The 20,658-nt window shown below is 42.8% G+C and overlaps 1 protein-coding gene across 2 annotated transcripts in view; it reads right to left on the bottom strand.

Moving 5' to 3' along the window:
• Positions 1 to 19,516, bottom strand: part of LOC106569196 (hypoxanthine-guanine phosphoribosyltransferase) — a 34,593-nt gene extending 15,077 nt beyond the window's left edge. For both annotated transcript variants that reach the window (XM_014140306.2, XM_014140308.2), the window contains exons 1-5: positions 19,498 to 19,516; positions 19,172 to 19,372; positions 18,863 to 18,969; positions 16,209 to 16,392; positions 15,848 to 15,913 (exon numbers count right to left, since the gene is read on the bottom strand). In XM_014140306.2, coding sequence (XP_013995781.1) covers positions 15,848 to 15,913; positions 16,209 to 16,392; positions 18,863 to 18,969; positions 19,172 to 19,222 — 408 coding nt within the window. In that variant the 5' untranslated portion in view covers positions 19,223 to 19,372; positions 19,498 to 19,516. The remainder of the gene's footprint in view (positions 1 to 15,847; positions 15,914 to 16,208; positions 16,393 to 18,862; positions 18,970 to 19,171; positions 19,373 to 19,497) is intronic.
• Between the last annotated feature and the right edge of the window lie 1,142 nt (positions 19,517 to 20,658).

Here is a 20,658-nt window from a genome sequence, read left to right as displayed (position 1 = left end):
ACCAAGGCGCAGCGGGTTGAGTGCTCATCTTTATTTTATGACGCACACTATACAAAAACAACAAAACGAAAACAAGAACGACAGCTGACCAGTAATGCAGGCTATACACAGCTATGCACAAACAACCGCCCACAATTCCCATAACAAACACACCCCTAATTATAGGACCTTCAATCAGAGGAAACGAGAAACAGCTGCCTCCAATTGAAGGCCCCAATCCCAATTAACTAAACATAGAACTAAACACCCTAGATCAGACATAGAAATATACAACATAGAACCTAACCAAAAACCACAGACTAATTAAATCAAACACCGCTCTACATAAACACATACTCTAACACACCCCGAACCACATAAAACAAATACCCCTGTGCCACGTCCTGACCAAACTACAATAACAAATAACCCCTTACTGGTCAGAACGTGAGAGCAAGTTAACAGAAGTAACAAGTAAAGGTAGACGTATCAATTAGTTAGTGTTTATACTGAGTTTTGTATTATTAGATGATTGACACACGTAATTCTGTTACCAAAAAATATATATATCAGTAAAAGAATTACTGCAATTGAATTGGCTACAATGGGAAATCATAGTAGTCACAAACCACAGTTGAGTCCCTTCCACTGGCATAATGTTATGTTTTGTCTTGAATAGCTTTTCTTACTTTGAGAAAAAATAAGTCATCTTTTGTCGTTGGGAATATTAATCTCCATGTGTCCTATAAAATATTGAATCCTTGAATTGACCTTGTTTATGCTACGTCTGTCTAACTTGCTGAATCCTTGATTTAGGTCACCTGCTAAATATAATAGTTCCTGTCTGGGTCTGATCTAATATAGCTTGAATTATATCTACAGTTGAAGTCGGAAGTTTACATACACTTAGGTTGGAGCAATTGAAACTCGTTTTTCAACCACTCCACAAATTTCTTGTTAACAAACTATAGTCTTGGCAAGTCGGTTAGGACATCTACTTTGTGCATGACCCAAGTAATTTTTCCAACAATTGTTTACAGACAGACTATTTCACTTATAATTCACTGTATCACAATTCCAGTGGGTCAGAAGTTTACATACACTAAGTTGACTGTGCCTTTAAACAGCTTGGAAAATTCCAGAAAATGATGTCATGGCTTTAGAAGCTTCTGATAGGCTAATTGACATCATTTGAGTCAATTGTAGGTGTACCTATGGATGTATTTCAAGGCCTACCTTCAAACTCAGTGCCTCTTTGCTTGACATCATGGGAAAATCTGAAAAAAGACCTCAGAAAAAAAAACTCTGGTTCATCCTTGGGAGCAATTTCCAAACGCCTGAAGGTACCACGTTCATCTGTACAAACAATAGTACGCAAGTATAAACACCACGGGACCACGCAGCCGTCATACCACTCAGGAAGAAGACAAGCTCTGTCTCCTAGAGATGAACGTATTTTGGTGCGAAAAGTGCAAATCAATCCCAGAACAACAGCAAAGGACCTTGTGAAGATGCTGGAGGAAACCGGTACAGAAGTATCTATATCCACAGTAAAACAAGTCCTATATCGACATAAACTGAAAGGTCGCTCAGCAAGGAAGAAGCCACTGCTCCAAAACAACCATAAAAAAGCCAGACTACGGTTTGCAACTGCACATGGTGTCAAAGATCGTACTTTTTGGAGAAATGTGCTCTGGTCTGATGAAACAAAATCGAACTGTTTGTCCATAATGACCATTGTTATGTTTGGAGGAAAAAGGGGGAGGCTTGCAAGCCGTTGAACACCATCACAACCGTGAAGCACAGGGGTGGCAGCATCATGTTGTGGGCGTGCTTTGCTGCAGGAGGGACTGGTGCACTTCACAAAATAGATGGCATCATGAAGAGGAAAATTATGTGGATATATTGAAGCAACATCTCAAGACATCAGTCAGGAAGTTAAAGCTTGGTCGCAAATGGGTCTTCCAAATGGACAATGACCCCAAGCATACTTCCAAAGTTGTGGCAAAATGGCTTAAGGGCAACAAAGTCAAGGTGTTGGAGTGGCCATCACAAAGCCCTGACCTCAATCCCATAGAGAACTTGTGGGCAGAACTGAAAAAGTGTGTGCGAGCAAGGAGGCCACTAAACCTGACTCAGTTACACCAGCTCTGTCAGGAGGAATGGGCCAAAATTCACCCAACTTATTGTGGGAAGCTTGTGGTAGGCTACCCAAAACATTTGACCCAAGTTAAACAATTTAAAGGCAATGCTACCAAATACTAGTTGAGTGTATGTAAACTTCTGACCCACTGGGAATGTGATGAAAGAAATAAAAGCTGAAATAAATTATTCTCTCTACTATTATTCTGACATTTCACATCCTTAAAATAAAGTGGTGATCCTAACTGACCTAAGACAGGGAATTTTTACTAGGATTACATTTCAGGAATTGTGAAAAACTGAGTTTAAATGTATTTGGCTAAGGTGTATGTAAACTTCCGACTTTAACTGTAAAAACACCAGTTTTGACGCTGGGGGGATATACAATGAAATCAATGTGTATTTTTCCCCATGTAAGATACAATAAAAAAATTGAAAAACGTCCTTCTTGGTCGGTGTGCTGGGATGTAAGGGAAAAGGGTGTATTCTTATTTATCAGGATGCCTACACCTCTGCTGTTACTACATTAAGTGGCAGCATAGGCCTCTCCAACCCAGCTCCTCTTCAAATATTCAATTTTAAAAAAATTGCCCACCCAAGTCAAACGTGTCCAAACCTCCCATCTTTTCCCACCCTCCCTTCTTCGACACATTTACACCCATCCTTACATCAACTTACTAGTCCATTCTCCTTCATTCACATACAACATATAGACACCCATTTCCTACCGCCCTCCTACACATATTCACCCTCCCTCACAGTCCCATTCATATGCAGACACACACACACACACACACACAAACACACACACACAAACACCTCCCTCCCTCCATAGAATAGTTGACATACATGCTATATATCCCCCTTTGTATTGTCTTTTCAGTGTTTATGTAGCCCATTAGCATTGGCTACTTCTACGGTTGCTTCATAGAGAAGTACAGTTACTTGGGGAAAGTAGAGTATAGATTGTATTGGGGGGAGGGGGAAATAATATTGTCTCAATTTACGATAAGCTGGTCTTAGGCATCACTGTATGTAGCCTAGTGTGCTTATCGATTTTCTTCCTCTTCATCCTCTCCTCATTGCAGGGGGCTCTACTCCTTTAATTGGAAAGGTTTCTTGCAGCTTGTTTAGGGCTACATCGGCGCTTGTGAATTCCATCCTTTGAGTTCCCTTCCATATCCACAGCACTGTCGGGAAGCGGAGCTGAGATTTGATCCCTTTTCTTCTAGTGACTGTCTGATCAGAATGTATTCCTTGTGTTTTTTTCTCAGCCTAGCAGACAGGTCCTGGATGAATTGAATGGACTGGACTGGCAGTGGATTTCGATCTCCTTCCCCCTTATGCCTTCAGAATGTTGATTTTGGTCTGAAAGTTGCACGGCTTGAAGATTACCATGCAAGGGTATTTAGCGTTCTTCTGTTTCATGCCGATCCTATGGCATTTTTCCAGATCTTCTGGTGATATACCCACGTCAAGTTCTTCTGATATCAGTTTGACCACGTAGCTGGAAAGGTCTCCTTTTTCCTCATCTTCCAGTAAGGACAATATTCTCATGTTTCATCTCCTTCTATTTTCTTGCCGATCCAATTCATCATCTAAAGTTTGAAACTGTGTTTCCAAAAAATAAAGTTTTGTTGTCTTGTTCGTTCATGCGCACGCCTTGTTTGTGCGTGTCTGACACGATAGCCTCTACTTTCTTTTCAAGTGAATCTACTTTAACAGATTGTAGCAGTTCATTTGTTTTGGTGGGCATTGAGAGCAATTTAGCTTTGTTTTCCTGGATATCCTTTAGCTGTTCATTACTCTCGTTTGTTGCTCCTTGTCTTTTCCTCTGGGGGAAGCCATGGCTTGTTGAGTTTGTGTCGCTGCGTTGCGTTACTAACTGATTGGTTCGCTGTTGTACACAACTGACCACTCACTCTCTCCCAGTTGCTTGGGATATATTGATCGATCAATTTTAGAGGCTTAATGATTATTTATTTTTTTACCCCTTTTTTCTCCCCAATTTCGTGGTATCCAATTGGTAGTTACAGTCTTGTCTCATCACTCCAACTCTGCTACGGACTCGGTAGAGGCAAAGGTCGAGAGCCCTGCGTCCTCCAAAATACGACCCTGCCAAGCCGCACTGCTTCTTGACACACTGCTCGCTTAACCCGGAAGCCAGCCGCACCAATGTGTCGGAGGAAACACCGTCCAACTGACTACCGTTGTCAGCTTGTACGAGCCCGGCTCGCCACAAGGAGTCGCAAGAGCACGATGAGACAAGGAAAGCAAGGAAATCCTGGCCGGCCAAACCCTCCCCTAACCCAGACAACGCTAGGCCAATTGTGCGCCGCTTCATGGGACTCCCGGTCACGGCGGGCTGTGACACAGCCTGGGATCGAACATGAGGCTGTAGTGTAGTCCTTAGACCGCTGAGCCACTTGTGAGGCCCCATTAGAGGATTCATTTAAACTCTTTCTGGTTTCTAAATATAATCAGTTCTGTCGGTACAGAATGGAGCTACTCACACCCTATGCGTCCCTTCGGTACGCGCATGCGCCTCATAAATCTGAACCAATCATAGACGTCTATGTTTCACAAGTTTGGATAGTACAGAACAGTAGAGTAGAATACAGTATAATGTACTTTATTGTACTGTACATATCTACCTTCCTGTGCTCTACCGAACTTTACTGTGCTGTCCAAATTTGTGAAACATAGACGTCTATGATTGTTTCAGATTTGGTCTGGTCCAGACCAACCAAATTAGGTCTTGTTTGGGGGCGGAGATTTTTACAATTATAGCCAGTGTGTGGAATAATACCAAAATATGCAAAAGACGGATATTGCATACTTCTACCTTTGTGTACCTATTCAGGATATATCACCATGAAGAGAATGATATTCATATCCATAATTATGCATTTCTGTATAGTACAGATCAGGGACCCATGATGAAAACTGAATTCTGTTATCGGATGTAAATCCACTTCACCTACTCTAGTTCAATAACCAAAATATTTGTTTTTAAACTCAAGGAGTCATATCAAAGCTGACACCCCATTCTTTCTGCAGACATCTTTGAATCTTAATGTGGAGCAGATATTTAACAGCTCAGGGACATTTTGGTCATATAAGTAACTGTGGGAGATTTTACCATAAGTCTGGACTTGCCCCTATGCTCACACAAAGATATTTTGTTAAGTCAGTAACATACAAGTGACTAATGGCTTCATAATACTAGCTACTCAATTGGTGTTTTCCCTGTAGACAAAGTTATCCATTATGATTAAAAGTCTTGTTTTCCAGTTACAGAATAACAGAACATTCCTGATATTGCAAAATTTAAATCAGAGGCATACTTCACACTGTTGACCCACTCAGGAAGGGACAGCCAGCCAATACCAGACACCACATGTTGGGGACGAAATATTGGCATCTGGGCAAAACAACGGCTTCCTACCCCGTCATCCAGGGGCATGATCATACTCCTCCTGATTATTAATGCTAGCAGTGTGACTTACTACATGATATTTGTGATTACACAAGGCATGTCTAAAGGGTGCCTTGCTTATCGGCTTAATATGAACCAAGGCATTCTCAAGAGAAGACATCCCAAACCTAAACATGATGTGTGCAAACAAACTTAGCTACATACAGTAGTAGTGCTGTCATTTCACGTGAAACAAAGGATGCAGTCAAGCAGAAATGAAGCCATGCTGAGTTTATGCTTTGTCTGTCTGGGGCTCAGTAGTGTCATTAATTCCTTCCAGACAGTTAAGAATTATTAACCTTAATCCTCAATCCAGACAGTCTAAACTACATGGATACAAACTGGAAGGTGTGACATAATAACACTAATGATCAATTAGCATAATCTCTAGATAGTATCTACAGTACATCATTAATAAAAAAGAGGCAACTTTTCCTAGGCCACAATTACTTAATCTAAAATATTTCACACAGTCCAAATATTCTTTGTGTAGAAAAGCAATAGAGCAATGAGTTAAACTAACCACCCCATAAATCAATGGTTCAGCATGTTCCTACACACTGACATCCGAGCCACGCCTCACTACAGGGTGTACCAGTGTGTACAGCTTGTGTGTGTGTGTGTTTGATTTATATGTCAGCAGCATCTCCCTCGCTGACCTTTGATCCCATTAATGGCTGTACGCACACAAACAGATTAGACTAAGCCATTGTCTTGTTCTTCAGAGACAATGAGCAATAGTGACATTTCTAGTATGACATCAGCAGATATTTAAACAAATGTACAGTATGTTGCTATTATTTTGTATATAAGTATTGGTCGCAGCAATGACCGAAAGTGATATATTCTAGTCCTGACAGAAAATGAAAAATGTGGTCATAGCTCTGATCAGGGGCATTACTAACCACAGCCATTGATTTGAGCTCCTAAACTTCTGTGACACTTCTTCTGAGCGGAGACATGGGGAAGACTGCCCCATTGTGGTTGCTGAGAGACACTGCCAAAATCTCACCCAGTTCAGATTAACAACAACTACTACTGAGAAGCACCATGATCATATCCACTGCTTTCAAGACAATTTTTGTTTTTTAAATCAGTACCGGTATTGGCTCATAACTATATCTGCTAATAGAGGTTCTGTTTCAGTCGACTCAGTATTGACTTCTCACTATGGGACACACCTTCTTTTGCAGGTCATTGGTTGAAGCCTTATTCAATCACACCTAACAGGCCAATCAGAGCTTTGTGGGTGTACGCCCTGCGTCTATATAACACCCTGCACTGCTCTGGTTTCCTCATTCTTCGCCTCTTCACAAGTCTATTTGGTTACTAACTCGTTAAGCAGCTTTCTTCAGAAAACTAGCTCTGAACTTAACTGTTCCTTTCGGTGTGGGTTACATTTACATCTTAGTCATTTAGCAGACGCTCTTATCCAGAGTGACTTACAGTAGTGAATGCATACATTTCATTTCATGCTTTATTTTTTTTGTACTGGCCCCCCGTGGGAATCGAACCCACAACCCTGGCATTGCACACACCATGCTGGCGTTGCAAACACCATGCTCTACCAACTGAGCCACCCCACCACGGAGCGTTGAGTGGCTTATTTTCTATTTTCAGGAATTCTGCTTCACCAAGTGAAGTTACCTCAGTTAGCAGCGCTTTTTGTTGTCGGCTAGCAGTACACCTGTTGCCTATACACAATTGCCATTGTTAGCTAGCTAGCTCCACTGTTTTAGCATCCCGTAAATAGCAGGTTCCCACACATTTTACCTACTTCTGCCCAGGGTCTCTAGCTCTCAGTCGGTTCCCACCGTTCAGAGTTAGCTAGCTGAACTTTTGAGTGTCTTGGCTAGTTGGTGGGCTAACGGCACCACTGGTATTTTAGCTAGCAACCTCTGGGCTAAAACCCCATTTGGTTGTTTGGCTAGGATGCGCGGTGCTATTTATTCAGTGTGTTTGTTACCCCACCATTGAAGCACCATACTTTTTACATTCCCCTGTGAAAGATAACCCAGCTGTTTGTTCTACCTCGAGTTACTTGGTTTACACATGGAGTTGGCACTTGGCTCGGCTAGCTGGCTATCATCACTCAGCTAATTAGCTAGCATCATTGTTGGCTCTACTTTCAATACACCAAAAGTATAAAGACAGGATTTTTTCCCACAACCCTGGTAAATAAAGATTTCTGTTTCTACTTACCATTGCTCAAGCTCAAGTTACCCCGTGTCTCTCCCGACTTCACGTTGTAGTAGTAGTGCGTGGCTAGCTAGCCCCCCGGTAATTCCATTTGCTTTGTCCGTCCCGTTGAAATGCGATATCAACAGGCTTACCGGCCAAGTTGTCAGGGAAGGGGGAGAAAAAGCAGCGCAAGCCTAGCAAAGCTTGCCATGGCAATTGTGGTCATTGAATATCCGGGACGGATTCCCATCCGCATCTCTCATCGACCCCGCTAGTTGTGTGCATTGCGCTCAGCTGGGCTCCAGTGTCCTTAGACGTAGAGCGAAGTACATGGAAAGTAGTGAGGAAGACGGCATGTCTCTAGCCGCATCAGGCAGCGCCCTCTCTGACCAGGAGATGGATTACGCCCCTGAATATTTTCTCCCCTCTGCTCAGTTTGTGCTACCTAGCCAGACTGACTGAAGAGGTAGGGCAGGAGCCAATAACTGACCTCCACTTCTTCGAGGAAATTAGACACGCTGCCACCAAACTTGATGTTGAGTATCCCACGCCTCCCCCACCTTCCAAGCTAATGGAGGTAAGTCACCTTGCCGACCATACCACCCGGACCCTCAAGTGTACCGCTGACGCCTCTGGGAGGGTCATGGCGCATGTGACCGTTGGCCAGAAAGCCCTCTAGCTGAACAACGCAAGGGTGTCAGAGGGAGAAGGGAAAGATCCTGAGTGTACAGATCAATCCCACCAGATTGTTTGAACCTGCCATATCGGAGATACAGACCAGGTTCAAGTCTAAGAAAAAGGAGACTGAGGTGCTGGGCACCCTGTTACCACGGAAACAAGCCCCGAAGCCCACGTTCTCCCAGGTCGTCACCATGAGGCCTCCCTCCCAGAACGGGAGGATCCCTAAGAAGCCTCAGCAGCTTTCTCAGACAACTCCGACCCAGGGACAAACACAGTCCGCTCACCAGCAATGCTCTGCCTCAGGGCACAGGCGTCACTCCAAGCAACGAGCAGCGGAGATCCTCTCCGCTCCATCCGGAGGGAATGGGAAGAAGCAGCACACCTAGCGCAAGGCCGGGGTTCAAGAAGCTGGCAGAGCTCCTCTGGCCTCGACGACCAGAGTCTCCTCGGGACACACAAGCTAATTTACACACGGCAGAAGTGTAGCACAGGAACCCCCTACCTCAAGACACATAAGCCCTTGTTGGGGCAGGTCAACACCAATGTTCCCCAAGTCTCGAGGGCGACCTTGTCTGGGACACCAGGCATGGCAGGCCCAGGTCCCTTCAATGGGACAGGTTGCCCACATGCGGTGTTGCACCCAGGGGAGAGGCGGGTTCCCTTGCTCCTCACAGAGAGCAGTGGTGCGCATGTGCAGTCTCCCCTTGGGTCTTACGCCCAGTAAACCAAGGGTACAGACTACAATTTGCAGGGGTCCCCTGCGTTTCATGGCAACAGTCCAGTCCACTGCGCATGGGTAAGCGATCCGAGTCCTCAGAGACGAGATTCAGTCTCTGTTGACCAAGGGAGCCGTACGCGTGGTACCAAAGGAGGAAGCTCACCAGGGCTTCTTCAGCCATTATCCATCCTGGATTTATGGCACCTCAACAAGCATCTGGTTAAATAAAGGTGAAATAAAAAATAAAATAATAAATCTGAGAGTCTATAGATTTCGAATGCTAACGCATGGTATGCTGTTTGATTCAACTCACCCAAATGAGTGCTTCACCACAGAAGAACTTATTATTTCCACTTATTTCCACATTTGAGTTTATCCTGCATACAGGAGATACAATTGAAGTCGGAAATGTACATACAACTTAGCCAAATATATTTAAACTCAGTTTTTCACAATTCCTGAAATTTAATCCTTGAAAAATTCCCTGTTTTAGGTCAGTTAGGATCACCACTTTATTTTAAGAATGTGAAATGTCAGAATAAATAGCAGAGAGAATGATTTATTTCAGCTTTTATTTCTTTCATCACATTCCCAGTGGGTCAAAAGTTTACATACACTCAATTAATATTTGGTAGCATTGCCTTTAAATTGTTTAACTTGGGTCAAACGTTTCTGGTAGCCTTCCACAAGCTTCCCACAATACATTTGTGATTTTTGGCCCATTCCTCCTGACAGAACTGGTGTAACTGAGTCAGGTTTGTAGGCCTCCTTGCCACCACACACACTTTTTCAGTTCTGCCCACAAACTTTCTATAGGATTGAGGTCAGAGCTTTGTGATGGCCACTCCAATACCTTGACTTTGTTGTCCTTAAGCCATTTTGCCACAACTTTGGAAGTATGCTTGGGGTCATTGTCCATGCTTCACGGTTTGGATGGTGTTCTTCGGCTTGCAAGCCTCTCCCTTTTTCCTCCAAACATAACGATGGTCATTATGGCCATACAGTATTTGTGTTTCATCAGCCCAGAGGACATTTCTCCGAAAAGTACGATCTTTGTCCCCATGTGCAGTTGCAAACCGTAGTCTGGCTTTTTTGTGGCGGTTCTGGAGCAGTGGCTTCTTCCTTGCTGTGTAGCCTTTCAGGTTATGTCGATATAGGTCTCGTTTTACTGTGGATATAGATACTTTTGTACCTGCTTCCTCCAGCTTCTTCACAAGGTCCTTTTCTGTTGTTCTGGGATTGATTTGCACTTTTCACACCAAAGTACGTTCATCTCTAGGAGACAGAATGCGTCTCCTTCTTGAGCGGTATGACGGCTGCATGGTCCCATGATGTTTATATTTGAGTATTATTGTTTGTACAGATGAACGTGGTACCTTCAGGCATTTGGAAATTGCTCCCAAGGATGAACCAGACTTGTGGAGGTCTACACTGTTTTTTCTGAGGTCTTGGCAGATTTCTTTTGATTTCCCAATGATGTCAAGCAAAGAGGCACTGAGTTTGAAGGTAGGCCTTGAAATACATCCACAGGTACACTTCCAATTGACTCAAAATATGTCAATTAGCCTATCAGAAGCTTCTAAAGCCATGACATAATTTTCTGGAATTTTCCAAGCTGTTTAAAGGCACAGTCAACTTAGTGTATGTAAACTTCTGACCCACTGGAATTGTGATGCAGTGATGACTCCAACCTAAGTGACTCCAACCTAAGTGTATGTAAACTTCTGACTTCAACTGTATCTAAGGTTCATCTTCGAGGGCCTAGCCTACGAATATCTCACCTTATCAGACGGTCTGTTCCCTTGCCCCACGGACATTCACAAAGTGTGCCGAAGCCGCCCTAGCACTCCTACAGGAGAGAAGCTTAAGAGTCCTGATGTACATCGACGACTGGTTGATCTGCACAGACACTCAGGCTCAGGCAGTGGAGCTCACAGCCCATCTTTTGTTGCACCAGCTCGCTCTTGGCTTCAGGATAAATCGTACCAAAAGCTTGCTTTTAGCGACCCAGCAGAAAATATTTTGGGGATTGTCTCTGGACTCTGTAGCCTGTTCACTGTGGAGAGAGACGGCTTTTCGCCACTGCCTTTCATTGTTTTGCCCGGCAACATCAGTCACGTACTGGATGTGTCCGAGGCTTCTTGGGCTCATGGCCTCCATGATTGTGGTAGTTCCGCTTAGTCTCCTCCTCATGCGAGACTTCCAGTGTTGGGTGACCTCTGTCCGCTTGGACCGGTCTCTCCACCGGCACGTGTTTCTCTCTGCAAAGTGTCAATCGGCACTTAAATGCTGGAGATTTGCAAGCTGCCCTACTGGGAGAGTCTTCATGCACAAGTAGTAACAACGAATGCATCACTACAGGGATGGGGGGGCAGTCCACGAAGGGCGTACAGTGAACGGCGTATGGTCAGAATCTATAAGTACAGTCCATATCAACATTCTCGAGCTCTACACTGTGTTACTAGCCCTCAGGCACTTCCGTCCATTCCTACAGGGCCAACATGTCCTGGTCAGGTCGGACAATAAGTCTATGGTGGCTTATATCAACTGCCAAGGACGAATGCGCTCTAATCAACCTCACTCTCTGGTGAGAGAGATCTTGCTATGGAGCAGAGAAGATCTGTTGTCTCTCAGAACAACGCATGTGCCAGGCAGACTAAACTCAGGTGCGGATTTACTGTCGCGGTGGAACACCCTACCAGGGGAGTGGCGAGGTGTCGATGCGGTGTGGGGGCGTTATGGCAGGGCTTCCGTCGATATTAACGCATCGCAGGAAAACACACACTGTCACTTGTTCTTCGAGATGAGAGATCACAACGCTCATCTAGGTGTGGACGCGCTGGCCCACAAGTGGCTATACGTGCTCCTGTACACTTTCGCTCCAGTGGGCCTGATCCCCCCCCACTCTGGAGAGAGTGAGAGCAAACAGTCTACCCCTCATCCTGATAGCCCCGCATTGGTCCGGGAAGCCATGGCAGAGATTGTACATCTCCTGTACGCGCAATCATGGCGCCTTCCACAGCCCAGGGATCTGCTATCCCAAACAGAGGACGAAATAAACTCAGCAAAAAAAGAAATCCCTTTTTCAGGACCCTGTCTTTCAAAGATAATTCGTAAAAATCAAAATAGCTTCACAGATCTTCATTGTAAAGGGTTTAAATACTGTTTCCCATGCTTGTTCAATGAAACATAAACTATTAATGAACATGCAGCTGTGAAACGGTCGTTAACACTAACAGTTTACAGATGGTAGGGAATTAAGGTCACAGTTATGAAAACTTAGGACACTAAAGAGGCCTTTCTACTGACTCTGAAAAACACCAAAAGAAAGATGCCCAGGGTCCCTGCTCATCTCCGTGAACGTGCCTTAACTTCTCTAGGGTAGGGGGCAGTATTTTGACGTCTGGATGAAAGGCGTGCCCGTAGTAAACTGCCTGCTACTCAGGCTCAGAAGGTAGGATATGCATATTATTAGTAGATTTGGATAGAAAACACTCTGAAGTTTCTAAAACTGTTTGAATGATGTCTGTGAGTATAACATAACTCATATGGCAGGCAAAAACCTGAGAAAAATCCAACCAGGAAGTGTGGAAATCTGAGGTTTGTTGTTTTTCAAGTGATTGCCTATACAGTATACAGTGACTTAGGGTTCATTTTGCACTTCCTAAGGCTTCCACTAGCTGTCAACAGTCTTTAGAACGTTGTTTCATGCTGCGCTGTACTCAGATTATTGAAAAATTTGCTTTCGCCGTAAAGCTTTTTTGAAATCTGACACAGCGGTTGCATTAAGGAGAAGTGTATCTATAATTCTTTGAATAACTGTTGAATATTTTATCAACGTTTATGATGAGTATTTCTGTAAATTGATGTGCTCATTCACCGGAAGTTTTGGGAGGCAAAACATTTCTGAACATTACGCGCCAATGTAAAATGGGGTTTATGGATATAAATATGAAATTTATCGAGCAAAACATACATGTATTGTGTAACAAGAAGTCCTATGAGTGCCATCTGATGAAGATCATCAACGGTTAGTGATTAATTTTAGCTGTATTTCTGTTTTTTGTGACGCCTCTCCTTGCTTGGAAAATGGCTGTGTGGTTTTTCTTGTCTCGGCGCTGTCCGAACATAATCTAATGTTATGCTTTCGCAGTAAAGCCTTTTTGAAATCGGACAATGTGGTTGGATTAACGAGAAGTGTATCCTTAAGATGGGATATAATAGTTGTATGTTTGAGAAATTTGAATTATGAGATTTTTGTTGTTTTGAATTTGCCGTCCTGCTATTTCACTGGCTGTTGAATAGTGTGTCCCGCAGGTGGGACGCTAGGTGTAACAACACCTGCACAGGATCGGTACATCTGAACACCACACCTACGGGACAGGTACAGGATGGCAACAACTGCCTGAGTTACACCAGGAACGCACAATCCCTCCATCAGTGCTCAGACTGTCCACAATAGGCTGAGAGAGGCTGGACTGAGGGCTTGTAGGCCTGTTGTAAGATAGGTCATCACCAGACATCACCGGCAACAACGTCGCCTATGGGCACAAACCCATCGTCGCTGGACCAGACAGGACTGGCAAAAAGTACTCTTCACTGACGAGTCGCGGTTTTGTCTCACCAGGGGTGATGGTCGGATTCGTGTTTATTGTCGAAGGAATGAGCGTTACACCGAGGCTTGTACTCTGGAGCGGGATCGATTTGGAGGTGGAGGGTCCGTCATGGTCTGGGGCAGTGTGTCACAGCATCATCGGACTGAGCTTGTTGTCATTGCAGGCAATCTCAACGCTGTGTGTTACAGGGAAGACATCCTCCTCCCTCATGTGGTACCCTTCCTACAGGCTCATCCTGACATGACCCTCCTGGATGTCAATGCAACCAGCCATACTGCTCGTTTTGTGCGTGATTTTCTGCAAGACAGGAATGTCAGTGTTCTGCCATGGCCAGCGAAGAGCCCGAATCTTAATCCCATTGAGCACGTCTGGGACCTGTTGGATCGGAGGGTGAGGGCTAGGGCCATTCCCCCCAGAAATGTCCGGGAACTTGCAGGTGCCTTGGTGGAAGAGTTGGGTAATATCTCACAGCAAGAACTGGCAAATCTGGTGCAGTCCATGAGGAGGAGATGCAATGCAATACTTAATGCAGCTGGTGGCCACACCAGATACTGACTGTTACTTTTGGTTTTGATCCCCCCTTTGTTCAGGGACACATTATTCCATTTATGTTAGTCACATGTGTGTGGAACTTGTTCAGTTTATGTCTTATGTCTCAGTTGTTGAATCTTATGTTCATACAAATAATTACACATGTTAAGTTTGCTGAAAAAATACGCAGTTGACAGTGCGAGGACGTTTTTTATACACACTACCGTTCAAAAGTTTGGGGTCACTTAAAAATGTCCTTGTTTTCCATAAAAACATACATTAAATAAGTTGCAAGATGAATAGGAAATATAGTCAAAACGTTGACATGGTTATAAACATTATTATTAATTGAAATAATAATTGTGTCCTTCAAACTTTGCTTTCATCAAAGACCTCCATTTGCAGCCTTGCAGACCTTTGGCATTCTAGTTGTTAATTTGTTGAGGTAATCTGAAGAGATTTCACCCCATCTCCCAGAAGTTGGATTGGCTTGATGGACACTTCTTACATACCATACGGTCAAGCTGCTCCCACAACAGATCAATAGGGTTGAGATCCGGTGACTGTGCTGACCACTCCATTATAGACGGAATACCAGATGACTGCTTCTTCCGTAAATAGTTCTTGCAGTTTGGAGCTGTGATTTGGGTCATTGTCCTGTTGTAGGAGAAAACTGGCTCCAATTAAGCGCTGTCCACGGGGAATGGCATGGCGTTGCAAAATGGAGTGATGGCCTGACTTCTTCAAGATCCTTTTTACCCTGTACAAATCTCCCACTTTACCACCACCAAAGCACCCCCAGACCATCACAGACCATCACAAGCACCCCCAGACACTAATTTACTTGTCCTCTTGCTCAGTTGTGCACCAGGGCCTCCCACTTCTCTTTCTATTCTGGTTAGAGCCAGTTTGCGCTGTTCTGTGAAGGGAGTAGTACATAGCGTTGTACAAGATCTTCTTGTATGGAATAGCCTTCATACAATTTCTTGTATGGAATAGCCTTCATTTCTCAGGACAAGAATAGACTGACGAGTTTCAGAAGAAAGTTATTTGTTTCTGGCCATTTTTAGCCTGTAATCGAACCCACAAATGCTGATGCTCCAGATACTCAACTAGTCTAAAGGCCAGTTTTATTGCTTTTTTAACGAGAACAACAGTTTTCAGCTGTGCTTACATAATTTCAAAAGGATTTTCTAATGATCAAGTAGCCTTTTAAAATGATAAACTTGGATTAGCTAACACAACGTGCCATCGGAACATAGGAATGATGGTTGCTGATACTGGGCCTGTGTACGCCTATGTAGATATTCCATTAAAAATCAGCTGTTTCCAGCTACAATAGTAATTTACATTAACATTAACAATTAACAATGTCTACACTGTATTTCTGGTCAATTTGATGTTATTTTAATGGACAAAAAAGTAGATTTTCTTTCAAAAACAAGGACATTTCTAAGTGACCCCAAACTTTTGAACGGTAGTATATATGTTATATTTATTGTGTACAGCAGGGCTACTTACCTTTCCAGTCAGGAAAGAGAGGTCTTCTGCTCCAACGATGTGGAGATCCTCTGTGGACTGATCATTCTACAAGAAAGGGAAAGATTTGGTCAAGTTTGGTGTAAAAGCTTACAGCAATATAGAACATTAATAATACTGTCATAACATAAAAAGTATATTAATGCCAGCTGTAAATGACAACAGCCATGACTGAAGCCCATACCAGGCATACAAGGACCGGAAAAAGAAACACTACAATTCAAGCTGTGACAATTTTACCTCAAGAAAAATGTATCTGATTTCACAGGGTCTTGGATTGGATTGCATGATGGAGGAATTTTCCACTTGTCCAGCATAAAAAAAGTGTTATTTAGAGCCTTACCACATAACTCTTGAGGCGGATGAAGTTGACACTCATGGGCAGAGTGTGGTCTGAGTTACGACTCAGTGCTTTGATCCTCTCCACCAAGTCAGCACAGAACTGGTACCCGGCTTTCAGAACACATAGCACCACAATGTCATGGTCGCCCAGGTCACCCATTATGTTACGGGCAAGCCGCTCTGTCCTGCAACACAAGTATGTGAAAGAAAGGAGTAAAGCCTGTCGCATGCTTTCCAGTCAAAAGAGTTTTATGACAATTCTATGACATTTTTGTTCATTTTGATGGTCGGCAGGTTTTTTTTCCGGCTCTTCGAGCACATTTTTTTATTTTTCTTGAGGCAAGTTGAAGTTCGGTAGGCGAAGTCTACACCCCTTCATCGGTGATTGGTCAACAGTACTGCTCCTAGCAGGAGTGGGAAATACAGTTAGGATTCTTCAATTAAGTGGTTTTTGTCATTCAACGAGACTTGCACATTTTTCCACTTAAGAAATACTTTGCCAAACATCTTAGTTAGATGTAAAATTGCGTGACTCACATGCTGACCAAACAGCCTCGGCGAGTGCGTCCACATTTTGACTTTGTCTAACCCCACCAGGCGTGTTCATGACATGCAGGTTAAAATACCAAAACCAATTGTGAACCAACTATATTAATTTGGGGTCAGGTCAAAACACACATGAAACCTTTCATTGACATTTAGCTTGCTTGCTGCTGTTGCTTGCTAATTTGTCCTGAGAGATAAACATTGGGTTGTTATTTTACCTGAGGTGCATATGGTCCTTTTTTTTGCTGGGTCTTTGTAGAATTTTGACCCATTTTGAGTCACAAAATCATGTGTGCTCTACTTCGACAATTAATCCACAGATAAATGGGGAAACGTAGTTAGTTTTTAGATAGGTTTGATTAATCTCTACTTGTTCATTCTTCTTCTTCTTCTGTGGATTTTATATTACCAACTTTAAGGTGCATTACCGCCACCAACTGGACTGGAGTGTGGACCTCATTTCTCTTTCAATCACCCACATGAGTTAGCATGCTCCTAAAAACCAATGAGTAGATAGATGGGAGAGGCAGAACTTGCAATTTGTCAAACATCTAAAATAGAACCAAGTTTTATTTTAGCATAGTTTATTTTAGTGACTGGCTACGCACACGCCCGTTGACACGCGCAACAGTTTGCATTAAATTATTGAATAACATGTATGTGTACATTCATTTTGCAATGCGGGCGGTTAAAAAGGGGTAAAAAAGCTAAATAACTAAGTTCTCTATGTCTTCACACTGCCCTTGCCTTTGAATGAGGACTCAACTCTTTTGCCAGTTCAGTTCACTTCTTTTTTTGTGATCCGAGTCCTCTTTGCATTCACATTGCTAGGTTTATAAAGTAACCAAGATCTTTTTCCAACATTCACTCAATGCACTCTGGGTTTTTACAAATTGCCGGTCAAGCCATTCCACCAGAAAAAGTTATCAGAAAGCTATATATACACACCTACCTACATTTTGGAAACGAATAGATTGCATTTAGTTAAAAGATGAGACATAATAATCGTAATCAGAAGATACCAATAATATTTACATGTCAATAGTAACAGAATAAATAGCATAAGAATAACTATAGATTAAATAATTATGTAATTGAAAACTGTACACTCATTTAGGCTACTGCCCCTTTAAGAGCTAGAATCAATTTTGTACCCAGTTGTAATTCTCATCAAATATTTTGTCTTCTCACACTTCTTCAAACCCCACAAGTGAATAAACAGCTTATAAAGCTGTCTTAGCTTATAGATCACATATTGCAACAAATAATTTGAACTAAAAACTGAATCTCTGGCCTCCCGAGTGTCGCAGCGGTTTAAGGCACTGCATCGCAGTGCTTCAGGCGGCACTACAGACCCGGGTTCGATCCCAGGCGGTGTCACAGCCGGCCGTGACTGGGAGACGCATGAGGCGGCGCACAATTGGCCCATTTGGCTCTTTTCTTTTTCCGAGCGAAGGTCTTTTAACCTTTTACTGCAGTGGGCTAAATCAGGGACACAGAGTGTTTCTTGGTAGTCTTAAACAAATGTACTTTGAAACAGAAATATACATATGGTTATAGACTTTTAAAAAAGAAGACACCTGTAACATGTCAGATATAGAGTTTGAATGTATTCAATTTTGAGTTTGTATCCCAATATTACACTTTATATAACAAAACAGTATGACATAGAAACACTTTTTTCTGCGGGTAATATGAATAACCTTCCACCCATGAGGCCACTAGAGGGCGATTTGGTCATTTGACTGCAGGAAAGGATTTTAAGTGATTATGCGAGTCACAGACATTCAAGTCGACTAGCCGACTTCTGCTAGGAGCAAACCGAACCTAGTATGCAGGCGCCTTTACTCAATCCAATCTCTCACCAAGCTGCCCTCCATCTCTATATGCTGTAGGTAGGCTATTGGCTTTGCTTTCTCACACACTCTGATAACATCCGATAATGGATTTTAATTACTTCCTTTCCTTGTCCCTTGTTCTGTTTGACCACTGAGGACTGGTCGACTGATAGTCTTGTAGTTTCCCAATGTCAGTGATCACACAGAAAGAAATATGCAAGTGAATTGGTATATAGGCCTAACGTTACTGCATTCATGCTATATAGTTTACCTGTCCATGATGACACCATGTGGGATGTAAACACACTCTAAATCTCCAGAATAGTGTTTTGGATAGTTAAAAAGCTCTAAACTGTAACCTGGCCAGTCATCGTTGATCTAGGAGGGAAAATATAGTATTCATTACAAATATTATTTACATGCAGTTTAAGTTCCATGCAAGCAAGAACACAGTAGACTACAACTTTAGCTACTTTGTTGCACATGAGGTTTACACATCATCATGCACTTATTTTATGTCGACCTCTATCACATCAGTTCGGTAGGCAATCACTTTCCCAACCAATTTCATTGTAATTACCACAATTCCTCCGTCTTTTCCGCCAGTTTGAATGGTCAAATCTTCTGCCATGTTGTTTTCTGGAACCCGAACTCGTTTTCAGATCCGCAGTACTCACAAGTCAGTCGCAGATCGTGGCGGAGTGTCGAATCACGAGGGAGGAGGAGCGCCACTGTGAAAGAATGTTCTCTTCTCGCTGAAACAAGCAATGCGTGAAATTGCCTGGAAACACAAAGTTGAATTGTATTGAATATGACGCTGGGCAGAAATTTACGTTTGAATCAGGAACGTTTCCTCTCACGACCTCTACATGCCAGAATGTTGAATACAATTATATTTTAACTTACTTTACAGCTTGCCCATACAGTTGGTCCTTTTGGCGGTAGGAATGTGAGACCATATCCCCATAAAAGTATAATTGTCAACTTTACAAGATGCTGGTAGTGCTCCCCTGAAGCATGCTACTAAGATAAAAAAATAATAATAATACATGCAAGAGATGCATGCATCGAGCTCGCTGTGATATACAGTTGAAGTCGGAAGTTTACATACACCTTAGCCAAATACATTTAAACTCAGTTTTTCACAATTCCTGACAAAGACAATACAAAGGGGGAAATATACCATGTATGTCAACTGTTCTATGGAGGGAGGTGTGTGTGTGTGTGTGTGTGTGTGTGTGACTCAGGGGCGAAAATCTGATATCAACTTTGGAGGGGACACCAAAAGTAGTGCTGTAACACATAGCCTACGTTTAATATGGTAAATGTATATTGAGGAACCAAAGAAATAAGGTGTTTGCCGTACTCCTAACTACCGGTACCCAAAACTACACAACTAATCACAACAGCAATACCATTGCCTTTAACAAATCTTAGTTCAGTCACCAGTTTAAGTTGAGAGTGGGGGTATCCATGGCATTTTCCAATTATGTTCCTATTTTACAAGTAAAAAAAATGGAGAACCTTTCATAATGTTGCCAAACAAAGACTCAACAAACTTACCTGAGACTCCCTGTCTCTGCCAGTCTGTCCCTGCATATCTGTCCCCAACTCTGCTGTCTGTGTGCCATCTGTTGCCTGCTCTGCCTAATGACATCATTGTGAAACATTTCCATTAGAATTTCATTTTTTTCTGATGAACATTTTATCAACTAGTCTTTGAGATATTAGGCTACTAGGGTTCTTACTTTGCGTTTTGGTGTACTGAAAAATACTCTGATGTCCGTCTTTTTTCTGCCATTTTTCTGCCATTTTTCTACCTGGTTGGCTACACACACAGTATGTAGGTTATTTACAGTAGGAGATGGGCTTCTATCATCTTATCTTCTATCATTCTATATGGGCTTCGATCTAAAAGGTAGCTAGCAAATGTGAAATGGATTGCAGTGACAAGAGTTGACAGCTGTATGAGTTCACCATTTACACAACATATGCTGCAACCTTTTGTAATTTTAATCGTTTGTTTCATATTGGCTGGCTTCTAACAATAGCTGAATTTGCAAAGCT

Source organism: Salmo salar, chromosome ssa14 (genome assembly GCF_905237065.1).
Source record: "Salmo salar chromosome ssa14, Ssal_v3.1, whole genome shotgun sequence".
Taxonomy (NCBI): domain Eukaryota; kingdom Metazoa; phylum Chordata; class Actinopteri; order Salmoniformes; family Salmonidae; genus Salmo; species Salmo salar.
The sequence above is the reverse complement of the archived record's forward strand: the minus strand, read 5'-3'. Positions and strand labels throughout refer to the sequence as shown.